This window comes from Oxyura jamaicensis, chromosome 7, assembly GCF_011077185.1.
Source record: "Oxyura jamaicensis isolate SHBP4307 breed ruddy duck chromosome 7, BPBGC_Ojam_1.0, whole genome shotgun sequence".
NCBI classification, from domain to species: Eukaryota; Metazoa; Chordata; class Aves; order Anseriformes; family Anatidae; genus Oxyura; species Oxyura jamaicensis.
This window is the reverse complement of record NC_048899.1, coordinates 12,113,481-12,135,035: the sequence shown is the minus strand read 5'-3', so window position 1 is coordinate 12,135,035 and position 21,555 is coordinate 12,113,481. Positions and strand designations below refer to the sequence as shown.

At 41.7% G+C, this 21,555-nt stretch overlaps 2 protein-coding genes across 3 annotated transcripts in view; both read left to right on the top strand.

Moving 5' to 3' along the window:
- Positions 1–5,540, top strand: part of LOC118169798 (cytochrome c, somatic-like) — a 28,418-nt gene extending 22,878 nt beyond the window's left edge. Inside the window, exons 1-3 of one of the 2 annotated variants that reach the window (XM_035331437.1) lie at positions 15–59; positions 3,272–3,448; positions 4,881–5,540. In XM_035331437.1, coding sequence (XP_035187328.1) covers positions 3,280–3,448; positions 4,881–5,029 — 318 coding nt within the window. In that variant the 5' untranslated portion in view covers positions 15–59; positions 3,272–3,279 and the 3' untranslated portion in view covers positions 5,030–5,540. Of the gene's footprint in view, positions 1–14; positions 60–3,271; positions 3,449–4,880 lie in introns of those variants that run through there. The other variant, XM_035331436.1, reaches the window with a different exon arrangement.
- PDE11A (phosphodiesterase 11A) overlaps positions 1–21,555 on the top strand; it is a 145,268-nt gene that overhangs the window by 1,314 nt on the left and 122,399 nt on the right. Inside the window, exon 3 of the mRNA XM_035331421.1 lies at positions 8,896–9,687. Coding sequence (XP_035187312.1) covers positions 8,917–9,687 — 771 coding nt within the window. The 5' untranslated portion in view covers positions 8,896–8,916. The remainder of the gene's footprint in view (positions 1–8,895; positions 9,688–21,555) is intronic.

The following is a 21,555-nucleotide window of genomic DNA, read 5'->3' as shown; positions in this document are numbered from 1 at the left end:
CCTGCGAGAGGCCTCGGGGCGGAGGCCCGGTTAGCACCGGCCGGCCGAAAGGCGACAGAGTAAGAGGGGGGTCTCTGAAGGGACGCGGCCTGAGCAGAACTCTTCGTTTTACCTATTGTTTTCTGAAGTTTCAAGTTGAAAGATATTACCACTTAAAAATCTGTTTGGAGACAAATCCACGAAAAAAAAATCTTCCTCATTCTTGATAAGGCACTAGAAGAAGTGTGGTCCGTGGGCTGTAATCACACACTGGGCACTTCACTTTCTAATTATACATTGAATTTAATTTTTTTAAATGGGTGATTCGTACATAGTAATTTAAATAGGGAAGCGCGATCCTGTGGCTGGCTGTGGCTGGTCCTGCGCTGAGCTGCTGTCCCATTGAGGCTTCTGCCCTGCCTGGCGTGTGGCGTGGAGTTTGGACGTGGAGTTTGGATCCAGAGTAACTGCTGACCCTGGCTGATGCAATTTGCCTTTTTGTGAGGAAAAACACAGCATTTGTCCCTTTCATACTGTGATTTCTTAAGTAGTATGTCCTATCTTTTAAAAAGTAAATTAGGGGCTTAGATTAAGAACTCAGAAAAGAGTTCTTCAGTCGTCCAAGATAGGTTAGGGCAGAGCAGCTGTGGCTGTCGTAGCTGGCATCTTGGCATTTTTAAAACCGTGCTGCTTTCCTGTTAGCACAAAACGGGATTTTATTTATTTATTTATTTATTTTTCCTGGTTATGTGAAAAACTTCTGCAAACAGGCTGTGGAATTCTGTGTTGTTTTCTCAGCTATGCCAGTTCCTGGCTGGTTCGCACTGTGTGCTGAAGCACTGCTTTATCTGCTAGTCAACCCTGCAGACTGCACGCAGGAGAAAAAAACAACCAACCAAAAAAAAAAAACAAAACACTTCAGTGTTCCTAGATAATAGGTGCCTGTTCACCACCAGCAATTCTATCAAGTAAATTCTAGCTGTTGTTTTATGAATGGATGAGGAAAACTGCATTTGTTTGCACATTAGCAATTCTAGTGCACAGCGTGGTTATCATCGGTAACCATTCTAGAAAAACGAGGAAGGGCAGGGTCTCCTGTGATAGGGACTGTGCTGGTTCTTAAATAGTTCTGTTCTTTATCTAGATCTCAAATGGCTTTCTAAAGAAGGTCCAGATTGCTTTTGCAGAGATGGAAACTGACATATGAGTAATGGTTTTTCTGCCACCAGACCAAAACTGTGTGTAAAACTCAGGTTCTCTGAGCTTCTGTCCAGTACTTTTTTTCAGAAATAAACATTTACCTCAGAAGAGATTTTTTTTAAAGGCTAACTTTTACTAGAATAAATGTCAAAACCCTGTAGTGATTGATGTAGGCTGTTTTTGAATATATTCTATAGACTATTAAATTTTTTTTAAGTTAGAACTGAATGGTAAAAAGTAAACCTAACTTTATTCTGTAAGTCAAACACTGTGAAGCATGAATATCTTCTTGGGCAAATACAAAGAATCCACAGCTCCCTTTTATATATAATTAATCACTTAATATTAGTGATTTATTACGCATTGTTGGTTTAGTTAACATTGTCTAACATGCATCTGTTGAGTGATTTTTAATTGGATGATCACTGTATCTATACTGCAGTGAATTTCTGTCATTACTGTTGTTTGATCAGGTTGATTATATGTCTTTGAGTACTGTGTTTGAACATTTCCCAGTTGGCATCTCATCATCAATACAATACTAAGTTGTCTTGGATACAGCAAACATTGTTCCATTCTTGCTTTATTAGACTACAGATAGCTTGCCTCTGATTGCACTGTTTAGCAGTTTCATTGATTGCATTCTCAAGTGCCCCATTACCAAAACTGTATACCTACAGTGACCAAACTTCATTTTTCAGGCCTTTATATTTTGAAGCCATCCTTTTAATTACTTCTGTTTGGATTTGTTTGGAAGAGGTGTTACAATACATTTTATACTTGTGCACAAAAGTGTCCCTTCTAGTAAATACCAAATTCTTGTAAAATAACACATTAAAACTGTTGTTTTTTTGTCATGTTTGTTATTGTTTGCATTCGGTTTTGCTTTTTTTTTAAATATATATATATATATATATATATCAGCTTTCCTGTCCAGCCCTCTGATTTTGAATTCATACTGTCTACAGATGTTATTTATAGGACCTGTAAGGGAGCATATTTAAAACAAATATTTGTGAAAAGTCTTCAACAAGTTCTGCATTTTTCATTACAATGCTTTCCTGTCTAAATCACAATTTAAGGATATTGCTGTATATGGTTCTCAGGAGTATTCTTTTTATTGTGTAGCTGAAGACATGCTTATATTCATGTTGTTATAAAATAATTGCATGGTTTTAATAAATCCTAACAAAATGTGTTCCTAAGTAAAGGGGAAGTAATTACAACTTTTCATTTTCCCATAGTAGAAAAGCAAATGCTTGAACTTGGTTATTTGATGTCAGATTAGAGGACATTTTTGAAAAGTCCTTCTACATAAATTATCATAGAAAATAACATTTAATCAATAAATATTAAGGTTATTCATCAAATATTTTAATGGTTACATTAATATGTTTTATTAGAAAACATTAAGCTTTGCATCTCCCTGTGGCTTCTTCCTGTGAGGTCAGGGTGAGGTGCTCCTAGAAGCACCTGGAAGGGCTCCTAGAAGTTTGGTTTCTGGCTAGGAATAATCCTTGTGATTCTTCTCTACTGTGGTGGCAGCTTCCTTCCTGCTTTCAAGAGATTTCCCAGGTACAGGAGGATAGACCAGAGTCAGGGATGTTTTTGGATAGGTGATGGGAGTTGAATTCTACAGTTCTGGAGACATTCTAAGTATCACTGTGACCCACAGGGAAATCCTGAGGCGCTGCTGTGTTTTAAATAGGTCTTCTAGACAGAAGAACATTGACCTTTACTCTTGCCATGGAAATAACTCAAAGCTACCTTAACTTCCAAAAATGTGAGTGGAAAATTCAGTCTCCCTCAGAGATGCTGCAAAAAACTCATGATCCTTTTCCCTAATTGTAAGTTTGATCACTAAAAAAAATTTAATGACCATCAACAACCAGATCGTGTTAAGAAACTTTGCACCTTAACAAAGCCTTATTGAAACTTACATTCATAATAAAGTCCAAGTCAAATTTTCATTAGTTTGAGGCATTTTATCTTTTATTACTGTGCAATATGGAGATATTTTCTAAAATTGGAGGAGATGACAAATATAACAACAGCAAACATTTCTATAACATTGTGAATTTTTTTTTGACAGAGCTCAGAATGGGTGATGTTGAAAAAGGCAAGAAGATCTTTATTCAGAAATGTTCTCAGTGCCACACAGTTGAAAAAGGTGGAAAGCACAAGACAGGACCAAATCTTTGGGGTTTATTTGGCCGCAGAACAGGACAAGCTGCAGGATTTTCTTACTCAGATGCAAACAAGAACAAAGGTAAAAGTAACAGATGACATGGATGAGGTGCAGTGCTGCAGAAAACATAGATGGGAAAAACAAAACAAAACAAAACAAACAACAAAAAACAACAACAACAACAAACATTTAGAGGTACAATACCAAGGCTTAATCACATTGAGTTACTCTCACGACCATCTACTTTGCATTACTACACATGAGTCTGAACTACAGTTTCAGAAACAAAATTACTCATCCCCTAAATTAAAAAGGAATTCTTGCAACATTTAGCATGCCAGGTCAGAATGTATATAGCTTCCCAGAACTCTGTAGTATCATTGGGCAGATTTTCATTCTGTTCCTTAAGAATGCTTCTACATTTTGTTTGCTGGTCACTACCCTCTACTGGCATTGTGGCGTGCTGCAGTTGTTTTACTCAGCAACGCTTTACTAAATACCATCACCAATGACTTGCGTTGTATATTTTAGTACAGACAGTCTTGAAAGGCAATGAAGCACCTAAAAATGGAAAATAAATCAGTGTATTAATTTGGGGGGATTGCTGTTTTTTATAGATATTGTTTGAATATAAATTATACTTGAATCAAGCTATTAATTACAAATACAGTCTTGTTTTCTTCTGGTTACAACAATGTTGTAGAATTTACTGACTTTTTATTTTCTTGGGGTTTCTGGGAGATGTTTTATGACATTCACCTTATAATGGTAATTCCTTGGTGCGAAACATCATGTACTTCAACATATGTTAATTATGTTTTTTCACTGTAAAATTAGCGAACAAATAATACAGATGTTAGTAGTAATTTTTGAAAGAAAGCTAACAAAGTGATATCTAAATCCACTTGAGGTAATGGGAAGAGTCAACTTTGTAGGACAGAAGATAAAATTGAACATGTCATTTCGATGAGGTATTTTGATAGTCTTCAGCACAACAGTACGTTTCTGTGGATAGAGACAGAATTTAGCTGTGTTGGAAGAAAACACTAATGCTTTTTCAGCTTCTGAGGAGATATTCCAGGAAGTGGCCATTGATTACGCTTTTTCTAAGGCCCCTCAGCACAGCACAACTTCAATGAATTTAATGTTGGTCTGTAGACACTTATTTTCAACAGTTGAAAAAAATGATAGTTGTATCTTGGATACAGGACTTACAAAGATACATAGTTTAAAAGCAGTTAGTAGTTTTATGTTAATTGGCTCAATGACTTGCAACTCTTGACGATGCTAAAAAGGATTTGTGTTTGAGTTACTAAAGTGACTCAAACCCAATCTATACCTTGTGCGTTTTATATTATGCTACACTCAGGTTCACATTTCTCTTGGATTGTGGGCACGTTATGTTCAGGAGCACCACCACACCTTAGACTTCAGACCCTTGGTAATTGTTGTAAATATATGATGTTGGGCTAGCCTTGCAGTTTACTGTGAGGGTTTTTTGTTTGTTTTTCAGGAGTTACCTGGAGTGAGAGTACACTGATGGAGTATTTGGAAAACCCTAAGAAATACATTCCTGGTACTAAAATGATTTTTGCTGGAATTAAAAAGCAGAATGAAAGAGCTGATCTTATTGCATATTTGAAAAAGGCAACTTCTTCATGAAACATGGCTACAGCAACTGTACTAACAGTGCAAATGCTTTTAATTTTGAGTAGCTGCTATGTCAGGTTCTAGCATTTTAATGTTTATTGTTCATTAGGGAGTGGCCTTAGCAAAACCAAAGAAATATATGTTTTAAGATGCTGCATCCTAATAAATGAGACTGAGAGGTGAGCATTATTCATATTGTGTCATGTAGTAGTTCATAGACGTTTGTGGAGTGCACTACAGGAAAATATTGTTCCTTTCTTAAAAGAGATCTGGGAACCCAATTCTGCAACTAGTTATTCAAACACTAAAACTATTATTATCTGGTTGTGCCTACATAAATAGGAAAACTCCTATAAGTATTAGAATTGATGACTAAATTAAGTTTTTCTTTTGGAGAAAAGTCCTCAGCATTACCATCTGGGAAGAAAGGTACTATATGCAGTAGACAGGAGAATATGACCTTACATTAAAAGAAGACTGTATTGAGGATGATGGAAGTGGAATATCAGGAATATCAGATATGTTTAGGGGACAAGGAGCCTTTCAGTCATGTTTACCTAAAAGAATCTTGAGATTCTTTTTGTTTTCTGAGAAACTTCTTGTTTTAAAAATATAACCTTGCTCACTGTGTTATTAGTGTTCCTTCATGTATTAAAACAGCATAATCATCTACCGGTCTTCTTTCAGAGATCTGTTGTTTTTTTCCTCCGCATGATGCTAATATATGAAGGTATGCTCAAACATGTAGAATGAATGAGGGCTGACTAGCTCAAGCAATTGAGATTAGTAATAGATATTTTAACGAACAGTGGAGGATTGATGAAGGTGATTACAGCCCTCCTAAAACCTCCTCATGAATCTCTCCTCTACCACTTAAATTGGGATTTACAGTGTAATTATCTGTTTACACAAATTATTTTAAAATGATTAAAACAAACTCCACTCAAGCAAGGTTTCCTTACATCATCACAGAAGGGCGCATTAGTACAAAACTAATCATATCTGTTCCCAGGTACTCATTTTATCAGTATTGTTTCAATGCTTGCCAACTACGGGCTTTAACTAGTTGTCTTGCAGTGCTCCATAGAGGTGAATTCTGTTTTTAACTAAGGGAGTGAGAGAGAGTGGGGTAAAAAATTCTGTGACACAAGTGAATGAGTACCTGCTTTTCTTTTCTTTTGTACTCTAGTAGCTATAAAATACTTTCCACTTTCAATTTACTACTTAGGACTTGTTCTATTGACTGTTTAGACAATTAAAGTAAAGCACCTGCCTGAATGACAGAGGTTTTCTCAAGTGCTTTCCTCAATTGCATTTTGAAGAGTGCTATGCCCCTGCCTTTCTCAATGGAGAAATAGTCTCTGCCTGAGAAATGCACTGACACCTCTGCTTGTGCTTCGTTTAGAGCATCTGTATGCTTTGTGCCTTAGGAGACCGGGTGAGGCTGGCTAAAGCCTGCCTTGCTGTCAGAGTTGGCGTTACGCATCCACACCGGTAATAGGTGCATCATGCGTTAAGGTGCATCGGATACACGCTGCCTGGACCTCACTGCAGCATACCTGCAGAACTACGACAGCAGCACAGCGAAACTGTGGAGCCAACAAAATCCATTTGTTTTTTGTCCCTCCCACAAAAAAGCTGTAGCTCATCTATCCCAGGCCCACACATGAAGCTGCAGCCCAGAATACAGTGAGCTTGGTGTACTCATCCTGCAAAGGGAGGCATCCTTTGATGTGTGCCAGGATGCAGAGACACGGGTTCTCTCCTAACAGTCACTGAAGCACACCAGGCCAGGTGTGCTTCAGAGGCAGGTTTTACAGTGACAGCATGAAGTCTGCTCAGTTTACAGAGCAGACAAACCGCTGTGATAATCTTTGTCTCATTTTGTCTTTAAAAGAGAGGAGTATAATTTGTACACAAATTTGGGGCTATAGAGTTCTATACAATTAAGGTATTACAGTAAATTGTTGTCTGTATACTTCATTCATTACCTCCTGCAGTCTTGATTCTTTCTGAGAAATTGCCAACATGCAGATTTTTTCTTTAATCAAAGCATAAAAAACACAGAAGTAAACTATAGACACCACAAGACTGTGTGAAGAATTAAGGAAAAGGCTTGTTTATCCCTAACCTCACAGAAACACTAAATTGCTTTAAGTGTCCACGTACAGCACTGCTGCACGGTAACCATTTTGTACTAAAGCCCTGGTGTGAGCGCTCAGGCCAAACCTCACTACACTGAGATGGTAGAAAATATTTACGCACAATTACTTCAACTGTACGTAGATGCCAGAGGGCCTTGCTTGAGAGACGGAGGTGTGCGCCTGCCAGGCAGCTCGAGCTATTCCTTTGTGCAAGCGGCATGTCTGTGCCAGCGCTGCGAGAAAGCAAATGCCACAGGAAAGGCCAGGCAGGGACCGGCGGTGCCCTGCACGGGTGGCAGTTTCACAAGAGGCATCCCCAGCCTTTCTCCCCAAAAAACAGCGGCGGGGGAGGCTCGAAGGGGGGCGCCCCCGCCCCGGCGCGCCTGCGCTCCCCCGCCTCGCCGCGGGCCGGTAGCGGGGCGGCGGCCGCCTGCTGCAGCCGCCCCTGCGCGGGGGGAGCCGGGCGCGGAGCGGGGCTGGGGGTCGGCTGAAGCCGGCGAGCTGCAGCGGGAGGCGGGCGCCTTTGTCCGCTGCTCCCCGAGCAGCCTCCGGGCCGCGGTGCCTGTGCACGGAGCCCCCCGCCATGGGTGTGCCCCCCGGCCCCGGAGGGGCTGCAGCAGGGGCAGGGACCCCGGCAGCTCGGGATCCCCGTTGATCGCGGGTTTGCCCGTGTATTTCCCCGGCTGCCCGAGCTCCCATTCATGAATTTCTGTGCCGCCTTCATTCAGTCTGTGGTTAGCGCATGAAAGACATTTTTCACGTGTTAGGATCCATGACTCCGCGGTGTGGTGGTTTTTTTTTTTTTTTTTTCAATCGCCTGTGCGTAGGCATCGATTTAGCACTGAAACGTGCTCCACGTGCGCATAAAAATAACCCCGCTCCGGCTGCCTCGGTGCATGCGGCCGCTCTCCGTCTGGCAGCCGCTGCCGCAGGACCGCGCACCCGGCCGCGGAGCCCCCGGCCCCGACGGGGGGCGGCTTCCCCGCGGGGCCCCGCACCCCCGCACGGAGCGGGACCCGAGCAGGAGAATTCAGCCGGTCTCTCCCCAAGGGCTCCGCTTGTTCCGCCCGTCCTCTGAAGTGTTCAAGTGGCGCAAACGCTGCCATAAATTAACCCGCTGTAACAGGAGCGCTCGCGCTGCCTCTCCCGCAGCCCCGCGGGAGGCTGCCCCTTCCCCTCACGCGCGTGGGCAGACAAAAGCCCCCCGTTCCTGAATTCCCGAACGAGCCGCGGATCTCCCCCTCGCTCCGGGTCCCCCCGGTACAGCCCCGCCTCGCCCCGCGGTGCCTCCCCCGGCCGCCGGGCTCGGCGGCGCCCCCTCCGCCCGCCGCCCCCCCGCGTCCTCCCCCCGCCCTCCCCAGCCTCCCTCCCCGGCGCTCCGCCGGCTGGGTTACGCAGCAGCCGCCGCCAGCGCTGGCAGCACTTGGCAGGAGGGCTTCGCCCCGCCGCTCCCGGAGCATCTCCAGAGGCAGCGCCCGCCGGGGAGCCGGCCTCGGACGGAGGGGGCAGAAGCGGAGGAGAGCCGGGAGCCGGGCAGCAAAAGAAGCACCCAGGCTAATACGCACGATACTACCACTAGTAAAGAGGGGGGCGAGGAGGAGGCGCGCCCCCGAGGAGGAGCCCTCGCCCGCGGGCAAGAGCCAGGGGCGGCGCTCGCCGGCAGCCTCCCTCCCTCCTTCTCTCTATCCCCCCTTCCTTCCCCGCGCCCCGGGCGCCCGTCGGGGCATGGCCTGAGCCGCCCCCGCCGCCGGCACCATGGCGGCGGACGCCGGCCTCGACGTGGCGGCGGTGGAAAGTTTCCTCGACAGACACCCGGAGCTGGTGGAGAAGTGGCTGAAGAGGAGAAACTCGGTGCCCAAGGCGCCCGCGGGCGGCCCGTCGGAGGAGCGGCGGGGCGGCCCCGGCGGCGGCGGCTGGGGCAGCGCGGGCGGCCCCGGCGGCGCGGGGCTGCAGCGGCGGGCGTCCCACAAGGAGCTGCGGAAGAGCTTCGCCCGCTCCAAGGCCATCCACGTCAACCTCACCTACGACGAGCATGTGCACGCCCGGGCGCAGGAGCCGCTGAGCAGCGTGCGGCGGCGGGCCCTGCTGCGGAAGGCCAGCTCCTTGCCCCCCACCACCGCGCACATCCTCAGCGCCCTGCTCGAGTCCCGCGTCAGCCTGCCCCAGTACCCCCCGCCCGCCCTGGACTACAAGCGCTACCTCAAGGAGCACAACGAGCGGCAGTTCTTCCTGGAGCTGGTCAAGGACATCTCCAACGACCTGGACCTCACCAGCCTCAGCTACAAGATCCTCATCTTCGTCTGCCTCATGGTGGACGCCGACCGGGGCTCCCTCTTCCTCGTGGAGGGGGCGGCAGCCGGCAAGAAGAGCCTGGTCTCCAAGTTCTTCGACGTGCACGCCGGCACCCCACTGCTGCCCTGCGGCTCCACCGAGAACAGCGACGAGGTGCAGGTGCCCTGGGGCAAGGGCATCATCGGCTACGTGGCGGAGCACGGAGAGACGGTCAACATCCCCGACGCCTACCAGGTAGGAGCCGGGAGGGCCCCCGGCTCCCCGCGGCCCCTCCTGCCCCGTCGGGGCCCCTCGGGTGCCTCCTGCCGCCCCACGGCTTCCTTCCTTCCCTCCTTCCCTGCCTCCCTCCCTGTCGGGGCGGCGGGGGTCGCGTTTCGCCGCCCGCTGGGTTCCCCGGGAGCGCTGGGCGGCTTCACGCCTTTTCAGGAAGTCCTCCGGGACCCGCTGGAGAAAAGTTTAAAAAGATGCTCGCGACAGTGCCAATGATGGTAGCCTTAAATCTCGGTCTCGCCTAGCGTTCCTTGTCTGCTCGCTGCCGAAGTCATCTCCACCGCTTTCTAAACAGCGTATGTTTTCACCGGTGCATGTGCCCACTCAGACCGCATGGCGTGTATTTTCAAACCGCTTCCTAGGAGTGATAAAACCATCCCCGCTTTTCTCCTGCGAGGAGTTCCCTCACCTTGTATTTTTACAGAGGCTTCAGCTTGAGTTGTGAAAATACAGTCCTGGCTTCAGGGCAAAAATTCTGACTTCAGCAGGGACAGAAGAGTGTCCCGAGAGTGTTAATGCAAAACAGTGCATTCAGTTTACTAGAATCAGATTTACCACCCTCTGTCTCAGTAGAAATTTCTGTAGAAATTAAAACACCACAGAACCACACATTTTATAAATTAGGATCTTGGAAAATTTTAGAAAGTTGGGAGATTCATGTCCTTAGTAATTCAGGTAGAAAACATTGTTTGATGTCTAACTGCTCTAGAATAATTACAAAAACAATAAACATTTAAAAAAAAAAAAAAAAAAGATGCTTAATAACAAACCATACAAGGAAGTAACCTGAAAATAAGATTGTATAAGTTTTGTTTACAATACAGAAGAGCTGGGCTAAATGTGTTTTGGGGTGAATATTTATGTATTTGTCAACCAGTAAAATATACAAAGTTTCTCACAGATACGGACTGAGAGGTTTCCAGCCCACAGAAAAATGAAAGACTAGAGCTTGGCAAAAAGGCTGTAGTAAGTCAGCCTAAAATGACGGACTGTTAGATCACCTTTGAAAAAAATCTAAGCTTGCTTTCTTAGTTTATTTTTTTCATTTTTACCCATTATCCACTTTCTCTTACCATCTGATTTTTTTTTAATAACTTTCTCAAACTGTACTTTTCTCAAAATATCAGCTCTTGGGGGCCAAGCAGAAGATATTCTCAATAGTCTCAAGTGAATAAACTGATTAAGGATATCAGAGTTTGGCTGGGAAACAGCTCTCTTTTCTAACTCTGGATAGCTCCAGACACCTTTTCTTTTGGAGGTGAGAAAGCCGCTGGGAAGGCAGGGTGTTTTTCTAGTCCTAAGGGACTGTTGTTTTCCTTAAGTGTGTGTTCACTTTGCGTTCCCTTCCCTGTGAAAAAACCCAGCTACTTTAAACAGTTTGTCTGTTTGGCTGGTTCACAGAGAACAGTGAAAAACAATCCACGCAGTTGCCATTCCCAGTACTATTTATATTGTATTTTAGCCTGGCTTGTATTCTTTACAATCGATTATTGTAAATAATACACTTTCTTGTATGTCTAAGCCCTAAGTACATTAGTTACTGTAGAAGGGAAAGTTCTAAGCCAAGCTTACCCTGTAGTTTTATCAGTTGCAACTTCACTGCTTTCCATGGAGTTACTTCTGAACAATTCTAGTGCAACAGAAACTTCAGACCTTGTAACTTTAATGAAAGTTTTTCTTGCTAATAAAATGAGGGATATGCTTTCTGTTATGTTCCCTAGTTAGTACAGTTTATCTCCTCTTGCCTGGCATGTATATAACCATTGTGTATCATTAAAAGGAGACCTTTCTAATTTAATAGTACAAAGAGCCCTAAGGAAGGCCACTTATGTGTACGCAAAGAAGCTGTTCCACCTCAGATCATTGTAGTGCTCACAATACAGCTCTTTAAAAATTAACAAATGTGATTATATGATTTTTGTCAGCGTTGCCACTGATGATGGAAGTGTTTAATCAACTATCAGGTAAAAAAAAAAAAAAAAAAAAGCACCACCAGTAAACGTGGTCAGGCTGACAGATGAAGTTGGAGAAAAAGAGGCAAGAGAGCAGCACCATTTGGTCCACTGAAGATAATGTTTACATTAATGACACTCATTTGGTAGGAAAAGGCTTTTTCTGTAATAGGTCAGACTAGCACCTCTAGATTAAAGGCTCTTTGTTTTTTTAAACTAACTAACTAAATAAATAAAGGTAAAAATACTTCCATATCATTAATTCCATATCATTAATTACCTCATTTACAATACTGGGAAATTTTTTTTATTATTGTGCAGCCATCTTTTTTTCTCAGAGCCTGATCAGCTACTAGTTGAAGTGACTGGAAGTCCTGTCAACCAGGATGGATTGGGTGGCCAGTTTGTGCACGTTATTGCCAGCTGCTACTGGCATTAATGAGACTTTGTGGGAAGAACATACACTTTTAAGTCCTGTCATGTCCTAAAGTGTGCTTCATGCAGGCAGCTCCCTGTACCCCCATACAGAGTTCAATAGGCTTAGGAAGTTTGTAAATGATTTGCAGTGTCATTTTCAAAGATAGTATAAGATTTTCAATTACACATTTATTTTTCAAAAGATAAAACATATTTGAAATAGTAGGCTGGGGCTTTTCCGTGATTATTATTGTCAGTGGGTCTGACTTTCCAACCCTGCTCACGTAAACTGTCTGAGTTAATTCAATGTGCATTGCTAGATACAAGATTTGGAATCAATATTGCGTATTGAGGACTGTATCACAGTCAGGATATTTTTTAATAATATACAACAACTTTGGATGCCTCATGGTAATTTGATCTATGAAGTTTATGTGAAGTAATTGACCAAACAAACATTTTGGAGGTTCACAGCATCAGAGAATTTGACAAATACTTAATTTATGGAAAGGTTTAGGTGAATGTTATACGACTGATTCAGAAATTGCCAGATTCATTCATGGCTCAAAGTTTTATTGATTACATTGCAAAGTTATGTGATGAAAGTGAGGTTTTATAACTGCATAGCAACTTGTAATATATTTGATTTAAGCTGTAAGAGTTAGTACTACAGAATTTGTCGGAACAGAAATGGAGATACGTACTCTCTTTGCATTTTGGAGTCAGTCTAAAACTCTTTATCCTGGAAGTAATCTAGTTGCAGATTGGACTCCTAGAAAATTTAAGTTTAAGATATGGCCTTGGATCCTTCCCTAGTATTAATTTTGGGAAGCATTACTGACTCCTAATGCAAATAATGCGGTATGACTTGAGCATGTGTATTTGAAGAATCAAATACCATTATACTGGCAAGGAAGTTAGGACCCAAGTGTCCTTTTGAGACTCCCTTTAACAGAGCATAGATGCAGATTTTGCATTTGGGTATGAAATGTGTTAAATATATTTTAAGTATGTAGGCAGAAGCAATATTAAACCTTTATCTGCAGGCCTCATGAGTTGTTTAAAAATTTCACTTTTTTTTTTTTTTTACTATTTAAATCTGTATTTTTCATGTCATCCCTTCTTCTTACAGATCTTCTTCTATGATGTTCAGCTGAGGCTCCTGATCACTTCTATTTTGTTCCATCTTTTAGAGTATCACTTAAATAAAGTAAATCACAAGGAATTTTTGGTTATTGTTATAATTTAATCTGTGCAAAAGTTTGGAGATAATAGTGTCCCACATCCTTCTAACTAGTGAAAAAATCTTACTTTTTAGAATAGTAAGCATACATCAGGAAGCATTGAAAAATGTTTGGCTGTTTGCCAGTGTCAGCTAAAAAAAAAAGTTTTCTGTATACCTTATGTTAAATTTGGAATTTAAAAAATAGCTTTAAATAAAGATGAAATGGCTCACCAGATGGATGTTTTAATAAAGTGGGGGGAAAAAAAGAGAAGAAGTATTAAAAGGATTTACACTAAGGCATGGGTTCTTGGAGGCTGGAGAAGGATCAGTAAAAATGATCAGAAATTATTTTTCAGAACAGCTCAAGTCTTTAACAAGAATAATAGCTAAATATTCTAAAATATTTAACTATAAAAAATAAAATAAAGCAAAACAGAAGACATTGATCTCACTGTTTTCTCTGTCAAGTTTAGGCCAAGTGGCATACAACTACTGCAAACAAACTGTTAAAGGAAATCTTAAAAATCCATGATCATCTGTGTACAGGTGTTGAGATTGTGTCAGTTTTACAGGAACTCTGGGTGACCTAGGAGCATTCATTTTCTCCTGCTTGTGTTGGATGGTATTACAATTACAGAGTTACTGCTTACAGGTGCAAACTCTTTAGCCTGGCTTTTCCCAAGTAAGAGCTGTGGGCATAGGTGGTGATGAACAGATGGGAGCCACATCTTATCACACAGGTTAACTGCTTCTGACTATCAGTATTAACAATGCATCTCTTTCCATTTTAAAGAGCAGCTACAGCATTCCTGTGAGGGTTTGGTCCTGTGGGTTGGAAGCATGTAGGAGCTGCCTTGAGCAGCAGAGCTGGAGCAGCTGGCACTAGCCCTTGCTGCATGTATTTCTACACTGGCTCTCAGCAAGGACAGAGGTTTCTCCTCAGAGACCACAAAACATGGCAAGCAGACAATCTCCATGTAATACACACATGCATACACACACACACACACAAAAAAAAAAAAAAAAAAAAAAAGAATTAGAAGAACTTTTACTCTGCATTAAACATGACCAGGAAGCACCACAGGGAACACAGGAGATAATTACAACACTAAAGAACTAAATTGCTCTAATATGCTGTCCAGGAAAGGGCACCCCAGTCCACCATGCAAAATGTAGGAAACATTAAAGTTACGAGTCTCTAGGAAGGGGCCTTGTGCCATCCACAGCTGAGAGCCACAGCAGCGGCTGCAGAGGTAGGGAGGCATGGCTGCTGCCTATGTGAGGCACTCAGAGGCCCCCACGCTTTATTTCACCTCCCTTGGCCTTCTCAGAGAGCAGTTTCTGACTGAAATGTAAAATTTCTTGGGCAGCGCAACATGCTTTGTGCTGCTAGTGACAGGCTGCAGGTACCGTGATGGAGCAAACCTACCTCTCGTGTCTGTGCAGAACAGGCCAAGTTACCTCACGGGCCAGGATGGTGGTCGCCTGTCTACCATGGCAGGGCCAGCTGCTCCCACCCAGGCCATCGCTTCATGGCTGCTCAGCACCTGGGCATGCCTCCCTTGTTGGCTAGAGACAAAAATCAGGGGGTTGGCAGCAACTGGGTGCAAGGTGCCCAGGTGGAGCCTGTTTAATTCAAGTCCACACAGTCCTGAGGCAAAAAGCTAGGACTGGAACCTGCCCCCTGCTCATGTGTAATGAGTTTTGCAATAATTTGGTGTTGCTGGGAAGTTATAAGCGATGGTGTGGGTCTTATGCACTTAAAGTCAGTGCTGAAGCATGTTGTGCTCCCTGACTTTTATGCTAGTATGAGGAGGTGCTTGGGAGGGGTGCAGGTTCCTGGGCAAGCCTAAGTGTGGAGGACTTCAAGGTATCAGCAGATTGGTATTTTTTGTTATTTTTTTATCCTTTTTGTTATTAAATATGTGGCCTGTTTTTTTTATTGACCTCACAGAGCAAGTACTTGGTGCCCTGACACCTTTGGCTACCAAAAAAAGTGTGGTGGTCATGACAGCCTCCTTGCACTCCTTTCCTCAGAATGCCTGTGGGCTAGGTCTGTCTAGTTCTGTGAGTTTGTTTTTTTTTTCTGTCAAACTGACATACTTCACCAGCATATCAGTTAGCTAGCCTGTTTATCTGAAGGCACAAACATTTTTAGCTTTCTTTTCCTCAGTTCCTGGTAAAACTTCCTCACAACATGAGCAGGATACTGGTCTCTCCATGGCCTGTGACTCCTCAGGAGTGCAGGTAAAGAGGCTTTGAGTTGTATGATGGTGTACTTCAAGGCCAAGAAGGGGTGTGGTTTTGAATACAGGTCTGAAGCCTTTTGATCTGCTTGTATTACCTCACTATAAAAACCTCACAGATTTTAACAGTGGAAAAATAAATAATAATAATTAAAAACTCGGAATGCTCATCTGGCTTCACCTCTTGCTGGAATCTGTGGTGACTTGAAGGAGCAGAGACAGTTGCCTCCTGCTTTCCTTCTGTCCCAAGTAGCTTGCATTGGACACTTGGTACAGGCCTCATTACTTTTTGAGGTATATATTCTGGAAGCCAGCAGCTACAAAAAAGGCTACCTCAGGCTGTGGTTTCTGGATTACTGAGTACAAGTCTTCTTGAATGGTGCAGTAGAGATACCGGTATGATGCAGAGGGAATAGCAATCCAGATTATTCCTATCTGTGGCTTTTTGTGCCCTCTCCTGTAATGTTGCCCTCTCATCTTCTCAGTGAAGTTCTCTGTCTCAGCTAGAGGTGGGTTCTGAATCTCTTGAGTGAGTGGTTCTTTTTCCTTGTGTGTTAAATTTCTTTTAATAGAGAGGAGGTAACACTTGTGTGTGGGGAGTGCTGGTGGAAGGGCTGGCCTGCATTTTGTCTCACTGCCATTCTGTATTCTGCTCTGCAAATTAACTGCAGGATCTGCTTCTACCTGGCTGCAGCTGATACATCTTCTGGTGGTCCTCTCCTGGTTCTGCTTACACTGTGGAAAAGGCAGGGCCTATGAAAGGGGGAAGGAGTATTTATCCCTCTGTTTCTGTCCTCCCTGGTGAAACTGATAGCATAGGTGAGGCTGTGCTTCTCATCACTTAATTTAGAGTTGCTGTCCTTTAATCTGTGTGATGGTTTGGGATGCTTTTTATAGACAGGCTGTAGGAAATTCAGCTAAGTTTAAAACACTGAAACAGAGTATATAGCAATGGAGTCTAAGCAGTTAATAGCCTCGACTTTATGCTATGGTATAATATATGATACAGTATACATATGATACTTAAAGACATAACTTTTCCATGTTTTTCCACTTTTTCTGGTGTTGCTCTATCTTAGTAACTTCATTACAGGTCTTCATATCTCATTTTAGAAGCAATGAGCAAGAGCTCTAGTCAAAGGAAAAAGTAGACAATTTCTTTCCTGTTAATACAGCTTGCTTATGAATGTCAAATGCTTCAGTTTCTACACACATCACCCTGTAATTCTTACATTCTTGTGCTGTGGAGTTGCTTACATGTGGAAAAAAAACACATATGACTACATGCAAAAGGAGAAGATAACAAGTCAGTAAAAGAGTTGGAGTAGAAAAAGAACTAGAAAGAATGAGGATATACATAAACTAAATGTTAAATGGCAATCACTTTTTTAAAATAAGTGAGAATAACTTCATGAAATGAGAGTTTAGAGGATAAGTCAGCTACACCATTTGCTACACCACTTGTCAAGTACTGAAATGATTTAAGATTGTTGCTTAGAGCCTTGTGAGAATTCAGACGCAACTTCCTATTGCTGTCACTGATAAAACTAGCTGAAAGACAAATTTATGTCAATACTTCATAGTCATTTAGCTGGCTTCACTACCTCCCCTCCATTAGACAGATCTGTCCTTAGTTGCACTCATGCTTTATTGCTCATATATCACTCATTTGTTTAGGTAAATTCTGTACTTATCTTAATTAGAAAAATGAATATCTAATGTATATTTAGTGTGTGGCTGTCTTTTTGCGTACACAGTTAGTTTGTTATTTTGTTAATTTTATCCATGTACCTAACTAGAAAGATGTTCTGAATGATGTGTGTATGTGTCTCTAAGAACATTATTTGGGGAAAAAAAAATCATAATCTCTCAGGACAGAAGAGAAATATTTTCCACCTATATGGCATGCTGCATTGTGGCAGTGCAGCATAATACAGTTCAATTATCTATTTGATTACAGTACGTCAGTGATGTTGAAAATGAAGGGTCTGATTCTGCAGTTCTAATTTTAGCAGAAATCCCATTACAAGAACAAGACTGAATTAAGCCTTAGTTTTGCTTGGTAAAGGATTTTGCTGTTCTGTTCAATTGGTTTTCAATTTTCCAAAACAAATGGATGTTACTTTGAGTTATTTACGTTTGTATGTTATTGTGCTATTTTTCTATAGAATAGCAGAATTAAAACAAACATACATGCATTGTTACACAAGTTAACTTGTTTTACTTTTCTGCAACAGCCCTATTGACAAACTGAAATATAAATGGCTTGAGCTCTTGGATTAGCAGAGTTGTATTAGGAGTGTAACAGCAACTGTGTACAATCTGTGTAATGTCTAATGTCCCTATAATACACCTTTAAAAATGAGTGTGGCTAAGGTTAATAACACTACTGCTTTGTCACAATAACACTTTATTATTCAAATATCTTATTATACTACTTTTAATTTAAAATATATATATATATATATAAATATATAAAGTCACCCTGTATATTTGGGAGAATGGCACTAAATGGCTGGCAGTGAGGCTGACACGATGTGGGAACTCGTGTGGTGGTATGGCTGGTTCCCAGCAGGGCTTCAGCATGCCCCCTGTATACAAGGGCATGGAGAAGCCACTGTGGTAGAGCAAGCAGTAGTGGGTGCGATCTCTAAATATTTAAAACTAGAGGAAAAAATTATTCTCTCTTCAGGTTTCTTCTTTGATAAAAATGCAGACAGAGCAGGAATGCACAGCAGTTGTAAAGGATCAGACTACAACTTAACTTACTGCAGTGCTATCAGCAATCTAATGTTGGTTTGTCTTGAAGGAAGAACAGAAAAACCATTTTGTATTGGACCTAGGTAATGTTGTTCTGCAGAGGAATCTTTTCTTATTCCTGCTGTTGATCAGCTCAGACTATGAAGCATAAAATGTGACTATGTTTATTAACTTGATATTCATGTCTACAAACTTGATAATGCTTATGAAGATATTTTTTCCTTTCTCAGAAAAAAAGTTGCGTATACTATTTTCTCTGTTAATTTTGTGCCAGTGCTTGTATAAGTAGTCAGTGTGTACTATTTTTCTGTTGTCTAACTAGTAGCTGAAACTGTGGTCAGAACAGGATGTAGACGATATAATGCATCCCCACCAATCAATTTTTTTTTTAAAAAAAAAAGCCCAAACTGACACATTTAACAATAAAACATGAACTTTATCATTGCAAGTGAACTTTTTTTTTTTTTGGCCCCAAGAAAGTCAGTAAGTCTTATGTATTTTTCAGCTTAAATTATATATGGAATTAGTTTTATACCTGGAAGTTAAGAACTTTAGGGGCCAATGTTCCTTACTCTTTGGGGGAGTTGTTTTGGGAGTGAAGAAATAGTTTGCTGAGCTATTACGTGCTTTCTTATCTGTTTTATTCATTTTATCTTATAAGAAATATTGCTGTCATATAAATAGTAGATAACTGGACTCTGTGCTTATTTACTTGGGAGAATTAGGTTTTAGATGCTGGATAAGTACACTTCTGTTCTCCTGCTGCCTTTGTCTCTGGGGCCTTAGGGATTTGGGAGGAGATGGCAGGAATGGTTGCAGCAGTCCTTACAAGGAAGTCTATTCAGAGATTGGTTTACTTAGGTTTTGCCCCCCCAAAACAAGTAACTATTTTCAATAAGGTTTTGCCCATATCCACTGATTTTTATTTTTTATTTTTTTTTTATTGCTTGGTTTCTGTTCCTTATGTACTACAGACTTTGCATGGTATATGATTTTTATTTTATTTTTTTTTTACCTTAAAGAGAAAATTATCTAGAGCAGATGCCTTCATTTATTTACTTTCAATTTGTATTTTGGCTTTGTTATGCTTTAAGTCTGGATAATATGCTGTCTTTTGGGTTGTTCTTTTCTTATAAAAGCTATATATTGTTATATGCTCATAGGAAGCATAATCAAGAAATTGAATCGGTCTTTCAACTTCAGTTTTTCTGCTCCTACAAGTGTCGATGCTGCTGCAGCCTGGCTTCCTGTAAAGTCAAGGAATAAGGATATAAAAGATTCATTTTCTTTTCCAAGTTCCAAGGGCTATGTTTAGAACTGTAGTTCTGCTAGCAATTTGTGAACCTCCTACTTAAACTGAAAATCAAACCGAAATCCAGTTCTTTAACCTTTGCTCAGAAATTAACACATTCTTTATTGCTACTGTAACTTATTCCATGACTTTAAATCCCCCCCCCCAACACTGAAGTTAGATTAAGAACAAGAACACAATAGTTGGTTTGATTCATGGGAGTTATGGAGGCTCCATGTGGCCTTCAGTGGAAGGGTGCTTCTTGCTAGCTTTTTTGAAGAGTTTATTTTAAGTTGGGAATCATTAGAAAATGTCTAGATGCTTTTAGCGAGTGATAGAAATAATGACTCGTTAATGAGATTTTCACCTCTTCGTGGTCAGCATTAATTTTTATGTAGAGTTCCTCTAAGCATAGCAGTTCAGTTCTCATAATGATCAAAGACTCTTATTTAGTGACTACAGATCCACGGCCAATTTGCCATTGCTCTCCAAGTAAAGAGGACTGGGCCTTAATAGATTTCTTTGCACTTCCAATCCAATCATTAATACAGCTGATCAATTTTTTTCAGTCCTCGCCCAATATTTTTATAGCTCTCAGTCAGATTTACAAATTAATCTTATGAATACAGAGGTCAGACCAGAGGATTCGAGATAGCTCATGGGGATGGGCAGTATTTTGATTTTTCATCTGGCATGATGGAGGGGTAAGGGATCTAGAAAGGTGAATTTGAATGTCCTACATCACTAAGATGTCCTTCTCACAGCTGCTGTTCCAGACCCTTGCATTTCTGATGCTAGTGTTCTTGATCACTTTCAGGCTACCCTTTTAATGTTATTCACACAGTTACAGAAACTAGAAACTTAAGGTTTCTTACTGAAGGTTGATAACGCTTATGATTCCAGAATGTAACTGTCTGTACCCTAGTTTATCCTTTTATAGAATAAAAGCGTGAGACTTTTCAGCAAGGGAGAAAAGAAACATTTTTAATGTCCAGAAGAACTGAGACTGCAGTGTTACAGCTCCTACAGCTGAAATACAAGTGCTTGAACTGATGAGTCAATCCTGCTCTCATCTTTCCTTGACTGACCATCACGTTTTACAGGGCAATATTTCCACACAGAAGAATGTCAATCAATAAACAGCTTTAGACAAGGTGAGATTTATCCTCCAGAATAAACATTCCTTGTTGCCATTTCCAAAAGTCTAGTTCAAAGTGCCTCAGTCTCTATACTTTGAATTTAGCATCTAGAAATCTCATTATATAGAACAGGTTTTTTTTTAAAAAAAAAAAGCTTGTGAATTTTAGCAGTGTTTTTTAATAGTCGGTGGAAAACTTGACTTTATAATTCCTGGGTTTTCTTGCATGAAACTACTGCCTGTACAATTACAGTTATAGTGAAGGCTGTTGAAAATATGCATATTTTGTATCTGGTCTGTCCCTGATTTCTGAATAAGCCTTGATTATAAAAAACTTAAAAGCAAATGCTGCATTAGTATCATCAACATTAATATTCCTTAGCAGCCAGGAGCCCAGTGCAGATGAAGACCTTGTGCCACGGGCTGTTCTAACAAATGGGATAACAGTCTGTATCACAAAATGTTTGCAGCCTAACAGAGGGCTTCTCTCTGATTGAGCAGCTTTGTTATCAGCTGCTAAACAGGCCTCCTTGCTCAAGGTTACTACCCTGTAAGTAGGGGTGGATGTAAATTTTGTACGAGCTCCTCAGCCTTCACAGGTCACACTTGAGTATTGAGTTTTTATTGATGCTGTTAAATCCAGCTAAACCTCTCAGCTAGATCGTACTGTCTACATCCTGCTACAATATAATAAGCGATGGAAGAAAGCTGAGGGGAGAGCATGGGGTGTAAAAGGAAGGTTTGGGACATAATGCAGGTCATCTAGTCATTCAGCTTTCTTATGTGTGTATTGCTTACCTCAA